This window comes from Artibeus jamaicensis, unplaced genomic scaffold (assembly GCF_021234435.1).
Source record: "Artibeus jamaicensis isolate MK-2021 breed Jamaican fruit bat unplaced genomic scaffold, CSHL_Jam_final contig_426, whole genome shotgun sequence".
NCBI classification, from domain to species: Eukaryota; Metazoa; Chordata; class Mammalia; order Chiroptera; family Phyllostomidae; genus Artibeus; species Artibeus jamaicensis.
In genome coordinates this window covers 4,839,681-4,859,435 of record NW_026521826.1, presented here as the reverse complement: position 1 = coordinate 4,859,435, position 19,755 = coordinate 4,839,681, and the positions used below count along the sequence as shown (strand labels likewise).

General features: G+C 50.9%; 1 protein-coding gene across 3 annotated transcripts in view; it reads right to left on the bottom strand.

Annotated features, from left to right (window-relative positions):
* PFKFB3 (6-phosphofructo-2-kinase/fructose-2,6-biphosphatase 3) overlaps positions 1 to 19,755 on the bottom strand; it is a 73,654-nt gene that overhangs the window by 16,203 nt on the left and 37,696 nt on the right. Inside the window, exons 1-5 of one of the 3 annotated variants that reach the window (XM_053665803.1) lie at positions 10,314 to 10,769; positions 2,600 to 2,725; positions 1,585 to 1,681; positions 853 to 919; positions 222 to 296 (exon numbers count right to left, since the gene is read on the bottom strand). In XM_053665803.1, the coding sequence (XP_053521778.1) occupies positions 222 to 296; positions 853 to 919; positions 1,585 to 1,681; positions 2,600 to 2,725; positions 10,314 to 10,389 (441 nt within the window). In that variant the 5' untranslated portion in view covers positions 10,390 to 10,769. Of the gene's footprint in view, positions 1 to 221; positions 297 to 852; positions 920 to 1,584; positions 1,682 to 2,599; positions 2,726 to 10,313; positions 10,770 to 19,755 lie in introns of those variants that run through there. The other 2 variants (XM_053665802.1, XM_053665801.1) reach the window with 2 other exon arrangements.

Genomic DNA, 19,755 nt, shown 5'->3' with positions numbered 1-19,755 from the left:
AAACAAAAAATGAACCCCTTGCTCAATCCCAGTCCTTCCCCAGCAGAGAGGCCTCCCCCTCCCCAGTCCCGGTACCCTCCAGAGCCAGCCCCAGGAAGGGCCCATCCGTACACAGCAAAATCAGGACAGCGGGAGCTGAAGCACCAAGTGTCAATCAGCTGATTCCTGAGGGTCTTCCTTCCTCCTGAGCACTTGAGGGCAAGACAAGAGGTTTGGCTCACCTTGAAATCATTTTCTTTGGCAAAGTGAAGGATCATGTGTCTCCTCTCTCTAGTAGTATTGGTGGCATCAAAAACCTGAGGAGAAACGAGGATAGTGGAGAGAACCCAAGTCTGAGTTTCACAGTTTTCCCAAGTCACCGAGCAGGTCAGCCTGTCACTTCTAGGTCTGTACTGAGGTTCTAGTACAAACTGCTCCCTGCCCACAGCCCTCACCACCCTGCCCTCTCCCACCACCTCCAGCTTTCAGGGAGGGACAGAGAGGGGTGGGAACAGTCCTTAAAGCAAACGAACGACAGTGACATGCAGGGGAAGGGACACTGGCTCCGTGGCTGCGGCCACCCCAGGTCCCGCCTGCTTTGCAGGGCGGTGCTGAGCACACAAAGGAGGGCTGAGCGAGCAGAGCCCAGCAGCTGCTGTGCCCAAGCCCATCCCGCCGACTGCCTTCTCGGGCTCCTGTGCTGCTCTAGCTACCCGCTTCCCTCAGCTCTCAGGGCAGAGGCATCTGTCCCCATCTGAGGTGTCCCCACAGAGGCCCTCAGTACTGCTCTGGCCAGTGTCCACAGTTCACCCTCTCCAAGGCACCATCCCACTACAGGACTGGAGACAGAGCCAGAGGGTTCCCCAGACTTACTGAAATTTGGCCCCCTTCCTTCGTCAGGTAACTTTTGACATCTCTCAAGGCAGCAAGGGCACACTGCCTGCAACACAGAGAGAGAGAGAGAGCGCTCGCATCAGAGCTGGCCCAGCAGAGCACAGTGACTGGAGATTCTACCTCGAACCCCCTCAGGCTGGCCGGGCCCGGGCCCCACGAGCCAGGGGCTCCCCGTCAGAGCCTGCGCAGAGGGCCGCCGTTTGCCTCTGGTGGGGGTGGCGCACAGGCCTGCTGCACAGTGAGACCCCCCCTGGGAGCTTTTAAGAACCCTTGACCAAGGTCTTGCCCGGAGATTCTCCCTAAACTGGTCTGGGGTAGGCCTGGCATCAGGATCTTTCCAAACTCCCAGGCGAATCTCAAATGTAGCCAGTGAAGCCATTGCACTTGGATTTCATGGGCTTAAATTTGGGCTTAAAAAAATCCTTTTCAGTGTAAACAGCTGATTTCCCATGAAAACAATTTTGTTCACTCTGAATAGTGAAACATTGTTGTTGATCTGTATGCATCAGCCGAACGGGACCATCTGGAGCAGATAAAAGCAACAAGCCCCAGAGAGGCCAGGAAACGCCTCCCGACGCCCACGCAGGTGGGGCCGGAGCAGATGGCCACCTGAGAGGAGCCACCGCAGGCCTCCTTCCTCTTCCTCTTACAGAACCTGGCTTTCCAAAGCCAAGCCAAGCCCAAGGCCGCCTGCAGCAGCCGGGGCCTTACTTTCGGACTCTCATGGCCTCCTCGTTGTCAGGGCGGAAGAAGTTGTAGGAGCTGTACTGCTTCACGGCCTCCCGGCGGTACTCCCCGACGTTGAACACTGCGGGCAGAAAAGAGAGGACGCTTAGCCGGCCCCCAGGAAGAAGGGGCCGCTCGCCGCTGGGAATACTCTCCAAGCAAAGGAAAGCAAGCCAGTACACACATGCGCACCCCCCTGAATGAGATCAGTAGGGTGGAAGGCAGAAAGTGGACCCCCTGGCCCAGGGCTTTCGCTGACCTAGAAGGCAGCTGCTTCCCCCAGACTGACTGTGGCTCGGAGCCACCTGTTTTCCTGCAGGTCGTCTCCTGCTGCCCGGCGTCCAGTCCAGACTCACAAGGTCAGGGACTGGAGGTCGAGACTGTGAGAACAGGTGGCAGCCACACAGCCAGTGAAAACGGGGGTGGGGGGCAGGGGGTGGGGATGTTTGTTGACTATGCCAGGAGCACGGCCAGGCCTGGAGCCACTCTTCTGCTGACGTAGCGGCCGGCGCCCAGGGGAAACACCGAGTGTTTACTGGGCACTTACTGTGTAAGGCACCATGCTGGAGGACAGCAAATGTAAAAATAAATCCCTGTCCTCCGACACTTTCTGTAGTAGAGAACACCACGCAAGGACTCAACGAAATACAGTTACCTGGCATGCGGCACTTCATGACAGTCAGTGGAGGAATGTCACAACTAAGTGCCTTGGGACTTTAAAGGAAAAGGTCAGCATAGACTGCAGTGGCTAGAGAGGCTTCTGAAGGGGGCGAGGGCTGAGCTATGAAGGATCCAGGGCGGCCAGTGAGAAAAAGATCCCCACACAGAGTCAACAGTGCAGGGGTGACACAGCAGAAAGAGCCCCCAGCCCTACCACAGGGTCAGACCAGGCCAGGAGTGGACCGGCAAGGTGAGTCCCCGCAGCTGGACATGGGGGAGCAGGTGGGTGAGCAGGACTGCAGTGCACAGTGTGACCACCAGTCTGCAGACGAGCACTCACCTTTCGTGGGGACGCCAATCCAGTTGAGGTAGCGAGTCAGCTTCTTGGAGATGTAGGTCTTGCCCCGGGCTGGGAGGCCCACCATGACGATCACTGTCGGGGAGTTGGTCAGCTTCGGCCCACAGGCTGGAAGAGAAACAAAGAAAGGTGCCATGGATGAAGCAGTGTTGGAGACAAAGCCCTGTACCCCACAACAAACTTAGACATTCCTATTTCATTTCAAGAGGAAAGCCCTGGACATACACAATCTGGCAGGACTAGCGCCTCCCGGTGGCCAGAGCCTTTCACCACACCTTGCGGCTCCATCTATCTTGCTTTTCAGGTGAAGAATGACTGGGACCCTAATTCCCAGCAGGACACTGCAGGGCCCTAAAGCCAGCCAGGAACCCCATTACTAACCCCAGAGTGGAAGACATTCTGGGCATGTAAGGATGAGCGACCCCCCAAAAACTAAGTAGGATGAGATTCACAGTAGGAGAAATATTTCCAAACGCGATATATAAATTGAGGTGACAGCAGGGCCTCCACAGCCAAAACAGAGAAGCCAATCATCAATTTCCCAACCTCCACACAGTAGGACTGGCTGACTGTCCTAAAAGTTTTTGTCTAAAGAAGACAATTTTAAAAATGAAGAGTTCATCAAATGGAAGTAGGTCAGGGACCCAGAATGCGGCCCCCGCCCCCATTAAGGGTGCCGGATAAATCCCTCTGTCTCTGAAACTCTCCTGCCCTTTTCTGCTAAGTTCTGGTCGATGTCAGGGCCCTGCTGAAGAAATGGCAGACGACAGGGTCCCAGATGCTCCAGGTCACCAAGCCCCACCCAGGCAGAGCCCCAGGAAACCCAGGAGGTCTTGCCCTGTGAATCTCCTTCTGGCTTCACTGCTTGACTACTACCGTTCCATGGTCTTCAGAATTTCAAACAAAAAAACACCAGGGAGAGAGGTTTTTCATGTTTTAAGCAAGCAGCCCAGACAGCCCTATTCTGGACATTTAATGCACAGTATTTCCTTGACAGGAATCTTGCCCCTGAGACTCAGGCATCCCCAGCATCTTGGTGATGATGAGCGCGCGTGGGCCAGGAGCTGCCCGTTGAAAGCAGGAGGCGGGGCCGTCTGACCACTCCCAGCCCAGCAGCGCTGCCCTGCGATCACTGGCTTCCACAGTCAGCCCAGCGCGCCTCATAGCCACACAGCATAGTTTCCCAGGCACTGGCCACAAGGGTGCGGACAAAGCTGTTCAGGCTGCACCCCAAATCTAGGCAGCCACCAGACTTAGGCAAGTGCTCGGTCTCTTTCTAACAGGCAAATGCCACATGGGGGAGGAGGGGAAGCCACTGGGCCACTAACAGGCACAGGCTAGAAGGAAGACACCTCCTCTTAAGTTGGTTGTGCCCCCACACAGTCCCATTCTTGGCCTGGTGACCAAACTGACATCAGGTGTCCAAATGCCCACCATGCTATTCTAGGACCTACCCCTGGACCTGTAGGCTAGGGGCAAGGAGGGAGCAGGCACAATGCACAGGGGCTACTTCCTTCTTGGTTTTAGGCCACCAGTGACCTCCATGCACAGTGAGGAGGAGGAGGAGGAGGAGGAGGAGGAGGAAGGGCCATCAAGAGGCCAGGGCATTTTCAGGAGCCACAAAAGCTCTCCACTAGGATTCCTCAGATTCCAACAGCCAGGAACAAACAAGTGCCTAGTGTGAGCACAAGAGTGCAGCAAAGATGTGCCAGTGGGCTTCCTGGAGCCCCGAGGGGCAAGCAGAGAAAGATGATGGGATCCCCGAAAACCAGTGAGGACATGGGCACACACTGCTGCATGCACTGTGGCGGCTGCAGGTGGCACATGAGTTCTCACGTGTGCTCCAGAACAATACTCTACCAGTTCTTCCCCCAAGCCATTAGTTTTTTCCCTAGTCCTACCTTATGTCCCCACCATGCTGCTGCTCCCAAGAGCACCCAAACACGCCCAGGGACAGATGGACACACACACACACACACACACACACACACACACACACACACACACACACTCTAGCTCTGAGCTGTGCACATGCATGGGATGCTTCTGTTGGACTCATGCCAAGGAAGTGGAGACCGAGACTGACTGATTTATCAAATTGAGGATTAATTCTACTATTATCCACTAATCATGTGCAGAAACCTCCAACTCTCCTCTGGCAGTAGAGGCTTTGGCAGGAAAGAAAAACATACACACACACACAAAAGACATGGCAGAAGCTGACAAATCAGGTTGAATGGCAAATCCAAATAAACCATCAGTCCCTTATTTGGCAAAGCAGAAACCATTCTTCCTACTCCTTGGGCTTCTTGCATAAGATCCAAAGGAGCTGAAGGGCGGACTGCCCAAGGTGGGGGCAGCTGTCCCTGGGCCCAGCTGCTCTTGGGTCTCACAATGAGCAGGAAAACCACAAACCTTTTGACCAACCTTTGGGGCTTAGTCTCCTTCATCCCTGTTCCTCCTTTTTTAAAGTCGCAGCACATCTCAAGCACCTTTGTGGTCCTACAATCACCTGCCTCTGCCTCAGTTCCTGCCAGACCCTTGGTTTCTTCTTCTCTGCAACACCCCCATTTTTTAACCCCTGGGAAAGAGAGCCCCTTCCCACCCCTCATACCGGCCTCCCTGGAACTCTGCCTTTTTTTATTCCCCAATAGCACAGAGACCAGGGAACAGCAGGATGGGATCTTAACACAGGATTTTCCAAAAAGTACTCGTGCTTCATTTTCTCTTACACAAATGTTTGATATTTTAATTTCTTCTTGACAAAGAAGTTTTTATACATAGATGTACGGAGACATCGACTGAGGTGTCAACGTTAATGTGCATGTGGGGACTGCAGGTGTTCCCTGGGTAAAGGGCCAGAGAAGCAACCGTGTAGAGACCACTGGGGGACAGACTACACACACCTTGATTGCAGTTGGGGGGCTGGTGCTCAGGTGCACGGTGTCACCTGTGGGTAAGGCTGTCACTTTAGTAAGAGCTCATAGAAAGGCACCAAGTTTTGGAAGCTCAACCTCAACTCTCCAATGTCACCACATTCACTCAAGGACACATGTGCCAGGTGCCTTATGAGCACAAAGCATACATGGACACCCTCCCTGGGCCGAGAAGCATCTAGTCCGCCGTGGGGAACAGATGCCACACAAACAAAGGCCCAAAGGCATTTCAGAGAGTAACAAACACTAAGAGAGCACAGCAGACACCCTTCAGAGAGTGCTGGCGTTGGGCTGGGCCATGGCCGTGGGGTGAGTTACAACTGGGTAGGCACAGCCAGGCGTACCATTTTCCTAGTATGTCATGCACCCTGGCTGCGTGGGCTAGTTCCATACACATAAATGGATACAGGGAGCAAAGGATAACCAGGAGGCCAATTGGTGAGTGCAGGCAACAGCACCTACAGTGACCTGGGCAGCCAATCCTGGAAAAGGTTAGCCAGAAGGGCAGAGGCTGCAATTCCAATCCCAGCCCCCAGCCCAGGTCGGGCTGCTGACTTCTCTGGCAGTGTGCACGCCACTGACACCAGCGGGCACTCAGCAGCTGTCCTCACCCACCGTGCTGACCCCCACAACCCGGGCTCGGAAAACAAATTCTTGGAAGACACTCTGCTGTTGCTCCCATCCCTCCTACAAGCTTTCTTCGACCCAGAAATGCTAACCCCGAAAAGATGCCCAGTCATTTGTGTTCTTTTCTACAAGCAGGAAAGTTATTGCTTCAATGAGAAGCCCCACGGGGAACAAACAGAGGGGGACAGACACACGCAGATGGGCTCAGCCCCAGCACTGCCTAATGCCATTTTGACTGCCACATGTCTACAGTAACCACTGAAGCCTACTCCCACCTGGCAAGGGCACACCAAACACGACAAAAAGACCTGCTGTCACCCTGCAGTTACACCCAAGAAGGATCCCTTGGGTAACTGGCTGCATGCACTTGGACCTGGGAGAATGAAACACAGGCTCAAAAAGTGATAGTGAACACTTAACTATTGTCTACTGGACATAAACCCTCTCGTGGGATCGCATCAACCCAAAGAGTCTGCCTAGTTGATGTTAAGAACTGTTATCTAAGTGAGCTTGCCATAGGGGGGTGTGCCTGAGGCTTTAAAGGGGTGGGGAGAACCCAGCCAAGCCAGTGCTTGGCTCTTCCGTACTATTTGGAGAATACCATATTCATTTATTACTTCGAGTACACATTTTAACACATGCTTAACTGATCTTTATCCAATGAATGGGCTTCCCAACCAGACATGGTCTCTGCCAGGACATCGAGGGACAGGGCTTTTTAATTAATCATTTGACAACCTTGAGAGATGATACAATAGCACAGTAGTGGCTGAGAGGGCGGGGCCTGGAGTCAATAAACAGAGTTCAAAGCCAGTTTCCATGGCTTCCGTGGACCTTGAACAAGCGACTTGATCTCTGTCTCAGTTTCTTTTTTGGTGAAATGGAGGGATGCTTCAAACAGTTTCTTGGAAGCATTAACTACACCATTATACAGGCGAAATGCCTTCTACGGTAGCCTATATCAGCACCAGCCTTTCTGGTCTTCAGCACTCCGAGTAGATGAGGAAACAAACACCCACCAGAGAGGTGAGGGCTCACGGGACAAGTACTGAGAGGGTCGGGGCTGGCGCTCACCCAAGTCTCTCTCACCCAAAATCCTTCAGGGGCTCTTTCTCCACCAGTGGCTGAACCTATGAAGTTCTTAAAAAACCAGAGGATCCAGGCTTCCCGTGAAGCAATTCTAATTTGGTTCGGAGTACCTGTATGGGTTCCCCCCCCCCCCCCCAAATGATTCTAACCTACAGCCAGAGCCAGGAATCAACTGTGCTGGCCACCTGTGGAGAGGTGAGGGATTTCTCTTAAACAGCACGCCCACCTTCTTCCTTCTTTAAGTTTTTAGTCCCTACCGAGATGAAAACCCTTTTGGCAGATGGCATTAACCTACTTTACAGATGAGAAAGTTGAGGCTCTGAGTGGGTAAATAAGTAGGGACTTGTATGCGGAGGCTCTCCGCTGTAACTGATATAACAGAAAGGACAGGCAGGCCTTACCGGTCAGCAATCGCTATCCCTGTCGATGAAGGTGATTCACTAATTCAGTAAGTTGGCCTGAGTTACGGTTTGCATTTGAAGGAAGCAGCAGGTTTTGTAAGAAGCATTTAGTACCACGATGCGGCTATACAAACAGGGCATCCCATGGATGTGCTTCAGAAGCAGAAATATCACCAAGCCAATCCATCTAAGCCTCTCTGTCGTTTTATTGTTCCCTGCCTATGAAGAGTAACATTCCCCATGCCCTCAGAGGAATGTGCTGTAGACTCCCAGTCAGCACACCTCTTAGAAAGACGGTAACAGGTTTGTCTGGGAGGAAGAAAATCCATCCAATGCTCCAAAGGCCATTAAAGAACAAAGGTGGGGGGCGTGACCAGGAAAGAGGTCAAGAAGGAATACCCTGTTTTCTCTATTCCGATGAGAGATCAATGTAGCCATGTAAACCCAGAAAGTCACTGCTACTTGAGTTAAGGGCATATACCATAGTAACTATTTTGGCTGCACATATTTTTTTTTTAAGAAAGAACGCATCTGGGAGTATACCGAAGAACCACACTCAGAATCCCAGACGCAGGCAGGGGCAGGGAATTAATCCATTTAGCACTCCCACCCCCCAAGCTCTGAATGGCTCTGACAGGGAGTTTTAGACAAATCTCTCATCTGCGTGTGAGACGTGCAGACTGACAGAGTCTAATGGATGGGTCTCCAATGCCTGGAGGAAGGAAGCTTCACTGCACACTTGTGTCTCTCAGAACCACACGACTAAGCGAATGCAGCCAATCTCAGTGCCCTTTGTGCAGAACCTCGGCGTTATTCCTCCCAAACCTCAGCCCACCACCATGAACCCCAGGGGACTGCCAAATATGCATGTGTGTACACATACATACAAATGCATGCATTTACGTGTGTATATAACCAACCTATATTTGTATGACCAATTACAGTTTACAGAGTGCTCCATAAATATGTTTTATTCCAAGTCACAAAGGGCGAGATTGTTTCTGCATCTTGCCGTGGCCAACCTCCCTTGGGATTCGGGGCAATGCATTCCTCACTACCAATGGGTTTTATAGAAGCGAAAGCATACTGTGCTTTCAGCCCAGTTTATAAGCTCTTTAAAAGAGCTTATCTAAAAGAAACAGACCTGCCACGCCCCAGACTACCTTGCAAAGGTAGTTCTCCTGAAGGCTTCTGTGACCCCATCCCCAGAACCCAGGTCCAGCAGAGGCGACAAGGTGGTGGGGGAGTGGCCCTCAGTGTCAGGAATGCCTTGCTAGCTCCCCATCAGCAGTGGGACCAGGGAGCACCACAGGGCCAGCTCTCCCCACCTCCTGGGGCACGTGGGGTGGAGACAGTGATTCAGACATGAGCAAAGCCCAAGCTGTTGAGTGGAGTGAGCTGTCACCATGGCTATGACGACCCTTTAAAACCTGATAGCAAGGAAGGTCGAAAGGCCACCTCCCACTCCAAGGGAGCCACTGATATCTGGAAGCCGCCCTTAGGGTTTGTGCCTGGGATCTCAGGTTTACCGCTCAGGCAATCTAACCTGGCCTGGGGCAAAACAGCCACCACCCTCCGGGCTCAACTTTATCCACCTGACGGGCTCCAGGGCATGGACTAGGATACTGTACTGCTTGTTACTTGGAGGATTGGTGTTGCCTTCAAACCACTGGAACTACCCTTTGAAGAGGTGACTCTCTCCATACCTAGGGACAGAAACGTAAATTTTTCCAAAGCATTTATGGCCAACGACAGACGGGGCAGGCTGGTGAAATACCAGCAAATTCCAAGCAAGGTGCGTGCACGCACAAGTGAAACGCTGCCAGGTCCCAGAGCAGGATCGCTTGTAGCCCCCAGCACAGGAACTGGAAGTGGGAGCAGAGAGGGGAAGAAATCAGAGAAAAGGAGAAAGGTTCAAAGAGAAAAGATACAAACACGAAGTGAAGTAGTAGAGAGATTAGAAATAAGAGAAAAGAGGAGAGACACAGGAAATGGAATACAGAGAAACGAAAGGAGGCAGAAATAAAGAGAGGCGGAGAGAAGACAGAAATATATAAAGAGGTCCAGAAAGGCGATGGAAATAGAGATAGAGAGGGGCCTAGAAGAGAAGAGGGAAGGCAGAGATGCAGTGACCCAGGTGACGAGGAGCATACGAGCGGCTGTGTGCCTTGGCCGGATTCAACCCAGAGGGCGCCCAGGGAGGTGGCCGAAATTGGGGAACACGCAGACATCCCTTCGCTAGCGTTCCTAAGCAAAAGACTCTCTGTAGTACCCTGCGCTTCCCCCCCAAGGCGCTCCAGGGGCGAAGCACCGCCGCGCGCCACGCAGCACCTGAGTGCAGCGAGCCGGGCCAGCGCGCTGCCGAGGCCGGCCGGGGGAGGCGCATCCACACGACAGGACCTTGCGTCGTCCCCGCCCCGAGCCACTTGGTCAACCCCGCCCAGCGCGCCGGGGAGGCGCGGAAGGCGCCCGGCCCCAGCCGGCAGAAACAGCTCTGGAGGGAGGCACCGAGCGCCGCAGCAGCGCGCGGGAGGAGAGGAGTCGGCACAAAAGCGCCCTGCCAGCGCCCGCCTCACAAAGGCTTTGCTCTCCACGCGGCGCGCGCTCCCCTGCATCCCGGCCTCCGCGCGCATCTGCACTCACATCTAGGCAGCGAGGGACGGTGGTCGACCGGGATCCAGATCTTCTGTACCCGGCTCTGAGTCAGCTCCAGGGGCATCTTCACAGCCTGCACTCCACGTCCCTCCCCTTGCGAAGAATTCAGACTTGGGGAGGCGAGTGGCGTGTCGACCCCCCGAAACAAAGGAAAAGAGGGGTTGTGCGAGGGAGCGCGGCCCCGGCACTTTCCGTAGCGCGGCTTTTTGGAAACGTGCTTTGTGCTAAATGATGAACGCTCGCCCAGGATGTGAGGCTTCACGAGCGCTTCGAAAGACCCCCGTTCTGGGGCTGCACCTGCAGCTTCCGAAAGGCCAGGCTCGTCCACTTGGGAAACCTCCAGGATGCTCGGAGAGCAATGACAGCCGCGGTCTCCGTGCGCCAGCTCGAGTCCTCCACGTTCTCCACCACCTTGCCTCCTCTTCAGCTCTGCTAAGATACCCAGAGCTCAGCCTGGGCTTTTAAGAGTCCGGCCGGCTGCGACGTACACGTCAGCCTCGGGGCGGGGACGCATTCTTTGGGTTCCAGCCCCCCCCCTCCCCGCCCTTCACGTGGGGAGGTGGCTGGGTGAAGCAGAGAGCGTGCAAAGAGGCGGCCTGCTGGTGCCCCCTGCAGGCCAGTGTCAGTAGTGTGCCCTGCTCCTGCAGATAACACCAACCTAGCCTTAGCTGAGGTCCTTCACTCCTTGAGCCTCCTCCTACCATCCCCTAAAGACTACCCGCACAACTTCCCAGACTAATCGCCTCAGTTGTGCCGTGAGGAAAGGAGTGGGGCTGTCCAGTGGTCCGTGGACCCGCGCAGCTGAATCACCTGGGAAGCTGGTTAAAACGCATCCTACCGGTGGCTTTTCTGGAAGTGGGACGCCAATATTCTGCATTCTTAACACACAATCAGCGTCAGGCACAGTCAAGTTGAGGACTCTGAGGGAGGATGCTGAGAGCGCCCGTGGGGCACAGCTGTCTGGTTCGCTCCTTGCCAGGGCTTCTTCCTGATAATACTTGTGAGCCTCACCTACCATGAGCCCTGCCAACGCCAAGGAGGGCCCTCCGCGGTACTTCGTCCTCACCCTGCCCACTCGCCTGAATCCCTTTAAAACCCTGACTTGTCCTGAGTAATGCTCTCCCAACACCCAGTCCTGAGACCTGGAACCAGAGCTGTGCATGAGGAGGGGGTGGAAACTCCTCGGGGGCAGCACCCAAATGGACCCAAGTATCTTGGTTTTCATAGTCACCACTTATAATATTGTCAACATACCTTTATCTCTCCTAGTAGAAGAGTAAATAAAAAAAGATCGTAATAAACCTGCAAATGATTACTCGACTATAAGCCCCAGAATGACTGTTGGGAGGCAGCTGCACCTTGATTATGCAAACCCCTAAAATTCATGACAGGTATCCTGCACAGCCCTACTGCAGCTCTTCCTCGTCCGTTTCGGGTGTTTATTGTGTCCTTTTTGCCTCCCTCGTCCTTGAAGTTTTGCAGCCCGCGACATTGGAGAGTCGTGTAGTCAGGCCTGTGGCTGCTTGTGAAGACCTGGAGCGCTTTTCTTTCGGAGACAGCCACCAGCACGGGGGCATTACAAGGCTGTGCGCGATGCATCAGTAGAGAAGGGCTACCCTGCTTTGCATTGGTGCATACCTCACTCTCGGGTTGGGCTGTGGTTGCAAGGATGTAGGCGGCGCTCCCTGAAACCCATTCTGCAGCGGAATAGCCTGCGCAGAGGCTGCCACACGTCGCTCACGTCCCGCATGGCTCTGCTGGGACTGTGCCCGATCTCCTGCGGCCGGCACAGCTGCCGCCGGCGCAGCTGCTCCTGCTCCGCCCCACCCGGGCCTCCCCTCTTCCCAGCTCTCCCGCCTGTCCAGAGGCCGGGAGCGCCGAGCAATACCACCAGGCGGGTATTGCTGCTTCCCCCCTCTACCACCGCTTCTCGCCCAGCCCTTCCCGGAGTCGCTGCTCGCTCTCTCTCCAGCAGCTTTGCTGACTGTAGGGTTTCGGCCCTCGGCAACTGTTCAGAAACTCGAGTGTATTTCATCGGACTTGTTTTTCTGCAATGGGAGCAAATGCCAGAGATGACACCCTATAACACCCCAGGGCGAGTCCCACTCCACTCTTGAAATAAACGAGTGCGCAGATTCACAGAGAAAAGCATTCGCAAGCTAGTGCCCTCGCCTCCCGCGCCTCCGGGAGAAGTTGCTGCCCCCGGTTTCCCTGGAGTCAGGAAGGGGGGCCAGCTGTGTGTGTGACAGCGGCTGCGCCCCTAGATGTCTGTGCACTTGCCTCCCTGGGAAGAACCAGTCAGTGTAGCTGCATGCTTGCTACTTCCCCACTAGATATTTTCACATGCACTTACAAACGGGGCAAGGAAAAGAGGCGGCATTCTTCCACCCTCTAAGTAAGCAAACGACTGTGCTGGGTTTCATTTTAGGGCGTGCAAGGACCAGAAACTCGGAGGCATATCTTTAATCTCCTGTCGTAACTACGTGTCTGCCCAGGGTCCAGCTCTGAGGGCACGAGGCAGGAGACTTAACTCTCCGATCGATGCATTCGCATCGCCACGTAGACTCCGAACTTGATCTGCCGCTGCCAGTTCCGCCTTAGACGGCCATTGCTGCCCCCAAAGCAGGCATTCTGCCTCATCACTTCCTGCACCTGATGGGGGGCAGGCAAACGGAAGTTCACTTAATCCCCGTCCCACTTCTGCTATCAGGGAATGCATGGGGGGAGGGGGAGAGGCAAGGATGAATTCGGACTTGCAACTAACTTTCAAATAAGCAGGGCAGCAAGAGTTGGTGCTACGCTTTCAGCCCTCAAGTAAATTAGGGTAGCACCTTACCGAAGATAAAATTACTTCATGGTAAAACCGTTTATAAACAACCCAACTGCAACTAAATATTTTGGTTCAGAATTGATGGTTAGACATCTGTGTAACTCTTCTCCTAGGTCTGCTAATGGCTGCAACCTTCACCCAGCTGTCTAGGGCGTTTTGTCAACTTTCTGGTCCCCAAGCTAGCTGGTGATCAGCAACTCACTCCTTTAGAAAAGGCTGTGGAGAGTACAAAAAAAGATCTCTAATACAAAAATATTTTTAAAGCCAATACAGCTCTAAGTATTAGGGGAGATTCTATTATCCATGGCACTATTAAGTCTAGATAATCCCATCATGTTTTAAGTGAGTAAAGGGGAGTTTAGAAATTGGGGAGTTTAGAAATTACAGAGTTTAAGGAACTAGGTCAAAGGCCAAGAAACAGCAAATTAGGAACTTTTTTCCCCTACTTGACGCAGACAAGCTTCCCCAGGGGTTGCTGAGTTGGAGTCCTGAAGCTGGTGACCACACCGATTCAGCTCCTCTGACCCAGAACAGTTGAACTGTTTGGCAGGAAACACAGGGAAGGAGCTTCTTGCACAGTATAGGTAGTGCCTCATGGAGGTACTGATAGAGGAGAATTCTTCCCCACCCCCCAACCCAAGGACATGCTTATTGATTTTAGAGAGAGGGAAAGGGAGGGAGAGAAACATCAATCAATTTGCCTCTTGTACGCTCCCCAAGCTAGGCATGTGCCTTGACTGGGAACTGCACCCTCCACCTTTTGGTTTACAGGACAATGCTCCAACCCACAGAGTCACACCGGAACAGAGAGGAGAATTCTTTAGCTAGGTCAAAAGGCAGAGAATGGATGTTGGAAGTGGTTTTTCTTCATGACCGCTCTCTGTCTGGTTCCCTCTGCTGACCAATCCATGACTCTTACCCCTGCTCCCGATGCTGCCATAAAAACAGCAAAAAGCAACCCCATTTCCATGATTTGGTGCCAGCCAGCCAGACTGAAACAATGAAACCACGCTAGTACCCACCTCCTCAGTGACAGAATCAGAAAGAACAAGGTGTGGCAGGCTCTGAGCAAACAGAGTTGCTAATTAGACACAAAGTGTCATCATTTGCTCTGGTGAACCATCCCATGTATAAGACGAGACACCAAATAAAAGACCAAAAATAAACCTTCACCTCACCACCCATCCAAAGGCAAGGGAAGAGGGCAGCTTTTTAAAAGAAAAGTGTTTGCCCTTCATATGTGGATGGAACACAGACAGAGACATCCACACGATACTACGCTGTCAGATTAAAAACCCAATTTGAAACATGCACACCAAGGTTTACAGCAGCTTTACTCATAATCAACAAAATGTGAACCCAGCAAGATGCCCTTCAGTAGTAGGTGAATGGATGAATAAACTGTGGTGCATTCAGACAATGAAGTATTATCATGGCCATCAAGCCATGAAAAGACAGGAGGAAACTTAAATGCATATTACTGAATGAAAGAAGTCAGTCTGAAAAGGTTCCATACTGTATGGTTCCAATGTAAGACATTCTGGGAAAGGGGGAACTATGGAGATAGTAAAATACCAGTGGTTGCCAGGGACAGCAGAAAGGAGGGATCGATAGTGGAGCACAGAGGCAGTGAAACTACTCTGTATGAAACTATAATGGTGGACACATGTCATTATACATTTATCCACAGAATGCACAATGCTAAGAGGGAACCTAATGTAAACTATGGCCTTTCGGTGATGATGATGGGTATCAGTGTAGGTTCATCCTTTAAAAAAAATGATGCTGAGTCCCAGCTGGTGTAGCTCAGTGGATTGAGCGCAGGCCTTCGAACCAAAGGATCGTGGTTTGATTCCCAGTCAGGGCACATGCCTGGGTTGCAGGCCAGTTCCCAGCAGGGGACGCATGAGAGGCAACCATACATTAATATTTCTCTTCTTCTCTTCTCCCTTGCCCTCTAAAGATAAATAAATAAAATCTTTTTTAAAAAATGATGTTGAGAGCAGGGGAGGCTGTGCATGTGTGTGAGCAAAAGGGCGCATGGAATCTATACTTTCCTCTCAATTTTGCTATGAATCTAAAACTGCTCCAAAATTAGTCTATTTAAAAATTTATTATTTTTCTTCAGCTGTCACATACACTCTTCTCCAGTCAAGTTGATTTACATGCTATGTCGTGGGGGTGTGAGGACGGTTTCTTGGTGGCCACAAGCCTGGCTCTGGATGAACAGACTGTGCAGCTGAAGCCCCACTGAACTGGCCAGCGAGTTTCACATTCCTGTGCCCAGAGCAGGCTGCTCCACTCCCCACCCTCCCCTCCTTAGGGCACAGCCCGGAGCTCGGGAGCACAATCTCAGCACTGCCTGTGGTGTTTCACATCCAGCATCACGCCTGGCTACGCTTTCAGAGTATGTACACTCCTGTCAGCCTCCTCACTCAATATCAAGACATGTTATTTGTGTTTATAAGTATTATTTTTATGACTTCAAAATATTTCTGCTCTTTAAAAAACAGATATTCTGTAGTCTAGTTAATACTACTGTATCGATGTCAATCTTCTGGTTCTGATATTTCACCCCAGTCATGTAAGATGTCTACTTTAGAGGACACTAGGCGACGGTTCATGGGACTCTACGTTCTGTTTTGTAACTTCTTGTATTTCCAAATAAAAAGTGTGAAAAAAAATTAAAATCCGTGACAGCTGATCTTGCCCTGATCTCGGGGAGAGAGTGCAGAGATTGTATAGGCACTGAGGGTGAGGGGAGCTGGCAGAAAGGTAGTCCAGATTTGCATGTGTTTTTTAAACACCTCTGCTTCTTGCAAATGATACATGATACAAACAGATTTTGCACAAATCCTGCACCTGAGAAAAAAATGGAATCAAAGTCAAGCTATGTTTTAATTTGTGGGGATGATTCTATTTCTGGGCTTTGCATAGATTTTGGAAGAGCATCAATGGGTTCGTAATCTTTGTCACCCATTTGCACACTTCAAACAAACTGAAGAAGAGAAAAGTGTGCAGAGTTCAACTGAGGACTCCAAGAGGTTAAGGCTGAGCCTTTTTCTCTGATGGGGAAGGAGGCACAAAGATAAATAACCCTCGAGAAGCTCTCTGTCCATCTTCTTCTGGTACCTAGCATCCATTAGACGCGCACGAGCAGTAGCTGTGTGTCAGACACTGCTACCCTGGCCAGTCCAAGCAAACTGGAATCTCAGTCATCTTGGGTCCAGCCAGGGAAGAGAAGCAGGTGATCGAATAGCTGTCATCGTGGTGTTCTGTGCTCAGCCTCATGCTGAGTATGACAGAGAAATAACTTCCAGAGCCAAAAGCTTGTAATTTAAGACCAGAGCAAGGAAACATACACATATTAGAATAAAACTAGGGAACTAAGATAGAGGTGTTAGGGGAGGCGAGAGTATGCCAAATGCAGGCTACAGATAAATCCATATGTCTGCCTGTAAGTGGGGCTAGATCAGCTGGGAATTTTCTATCTATCTCATTGTTCTTCACTTTATCTCTGTGTGAGTCCAAGAGAACAAATAGAATGAAAGGTCAAGGTCTCTCATTTCTTTCTATGTTCAACAAGTATTCACCAAGAGCCAGTTGTACCAGGGACTATAAGTCAAGTAAGATGTAGTCCTTGTCAAAATTTTGCATTCACTTTTGAACTTTACAGAGTCCCCCCACGTCTCTCTCCCCCGCCCTCTGCCTCGCGTGCACACTCCGACCTTTTCCCTTAGAGTCAGTGAAGCTGAGACACAGAAATATTTCTTACTTCCCCGTGATCACACAGTGAATAAACCAAGGAATAAAAATCAAGATCTTCGATTAGCCTGGCAGTCCTTCAACTTTCTCCCAGTCGAGTTATTTCCCAACTAAATGTTCAGCGCCCTCCCAAACAGCAATGCCAACAACAAAATTTTGTATCCAAGTAGCTTTGATGAGAATCTCTAAATCACCTAGTACTCGGTTATAGTATGGGAATAAGAATAAGAATAACCTTAAGAAACTATTACAAAGATTAATAACTAAAAATGTCAAATGATCCTACAGTGAAAAATCCAATGAAAAATCCAACTTAACATGAGCACACAGAGAGCTAGCCTCTCAAAGATTCACAGCCCTTTACACTTTAGCAGTCAAGCCTGGAGATCTCTGCCGCACGGTGTAGAGAAGGCTCGTGGTCACTGCCATAGTACAGCTAATTTTAAAAGAACTAACAGTTTTATGAGATGAAACTGAATCAACCGTAAAAAAAAAAACAAAAACTGGAGGAGGTCTTGGGCTTTTTGTGTACTTCTGAAAGGTTTTAAGATGTCCTAATTTATTAGTAAGGGAAAGAAGAAAAAGAAGACATACTCCTATGTCTCCATCATTCAAATTATTAGATAAATCTCAAATCAATATTGTTAATAACACACTTTCACAGAAAACTTCCCCAAGTTTTCATTAGGACGCCATCTTCCCGAGCTCTGGGGCAGCGCAGTCCCATAGCAGTTACAGGCACAGCTGAAAATTTTCCAGTGGTACAAACAACAGACAAAGCTAATATCAATGGGAAGTAGAGTGGACGATCCACGGGGCAGGGAGGGACCTCCTTCTCACTCATTGATGTATCCATCCTGAGTTCAGGTCGGACCTGCCGTACTGGAGTAGTCTGCCCAACTCTAAAACAGGGACAATACCTGCCTATAAAACCGAGTTTTCATGCGAGAAGCACATAGCAGAGTACCTGGCATGTAGTATGCTCAAGGTTTCGTAGCCAGTAATTCTGTGCAAAGCAGGACTTCAGATTTCTATAGAATTCATGTCTGTCTCTGAACTCGAAACCAGGTGGTAGCATCTAAGCTAGAAACTAGAGGGTTTCCTGATTTTTCCTATTCTCCCACTCCATCCGACTCTGAAATCAATCACGTGTTTGGGAGGTTCCATTCCTTTTTGTATGAGTCAGTGTTCTCCAGAGAAACATATGTACATGTATGTATGTATAAGACAAGACTTACTGGCAACACTCTCCCTTCCTGGAGCACGCCAGCGCCTTTCTTCCCTCTCAGGAATGCATCTCCTAAACTCTAAGGGCCGGGACGGCTGCAGCTGGTCCAGGGTGACCCTCGTGAAGCTGTCTCCAAGGCCTTCTTTTCTCTGACTTTTCTGTGAGCTGACAGCAGCCCCACCTAGGTCTCTTCTACCCTGTGAATCCTGATCTGAGTCTGAGACCAAGGAGCTCTGACGTCTAAGGACAGGAAGAGATGGATGTCACAGCTTAGGCAGAGAAAGTGAACTCACTCTCTGTCTGTTTGTTCTATTTGGACCCTCAACAGATTGAACGTTGACCACTGCCTTGGGGAGAACCATCTGCTTTTCTTAGTCCACCAGATAAAATGCTAATCTCTTCTAGAAATATCCTCACAGACACACCCAGAAATAATGTTTTACCAGCTCTCCAGGCCTCACTTGGCCTAGTCAGGTCGACACATAAAATTAACCATCACATTTTCCACTAGCCATTCTCCCCTTCTTCTATGGTAGCAGACCTTCAATTTTTAGCTGCCCAGCTACTGGATATTTTTCAGACTTGCAGGTTAGACATGGCTGAGTGGCTAAGGCGGGGCCACAGAAAAAGGTTCGTTCCATTATTAGACAGTGTTGCTAGCCAGACAGACATTTCTTAGACTGAGCCAAATGTATGCATCTTCCTGTAGCTCCTCCCACTAGTTCTCATTCTGCTGTTGAGTACACAGTGGGCCAGTGCGCTCTTCCAGCCCCTCACGCATCTGTGAGCAGCTAGCACGTTCCCAGTAAAACATGCAAACGTCAGGCTGAGAGCCCCACTCCCGGGCTTTAAAACAGGGTAAGCACAGTTTTCACACAGCACAGAGCAAAGCCAACCAAAAGCGTGAATTTGCTTCTTGATGTTAGAAGAATCAGGTTCTAGGAAGAAGTTAATGTTGAGAGACACCACTGGGCCTATGGTACATGCTGAAATGAGCCAGAACTCAAAATTACTAGGACAAAAAGCAATTCTAGTGAACCTATGGATAACCTAGGTTTAGATTCTCAAGTACTGAGAACCAGACTTGTCTGGGCTCCAGAGCTAACCCAGTGGGTGTGGGGTGCACGGATGAGGGAGGACAGTGTGGGGCTCTGGGCAGGGAGCTAGAGGCCCGGACCCTACGACTGACCTTGTCTATACCAGGTTGAAGAACTCTCTCTCTGGACCCCACAGCCTCCATCTGCTGATGAGCCATCTAGATGCTCTCTAAGCACTGTTTGCACTTCTCCAGTGATTCTAATTGTTCTCAATAAAATGTCCGTGTAAACTTAACACTAATTACTGAAGTATAAGCAACTTAAAACAGGGACACCTGTTCATCTTTGTATGACCAGAGCCTACTGCAGTGCCCAGGCACACAGGAGGTGTTCTGTACATGCTTGTCTGATGAAGAATGATTATATTTGCGATGGCGCAGTGTGGCTCACACCACAGGCTGGAAGCAGTTTCCATAACTGCTCCAGGAAACACAGGGCTTGGAGCCGCTCACTGTTGCGATCAGTTGGTTCATCTATAAAATGAGGATAATAGCTGCCCTGCCTACTTGA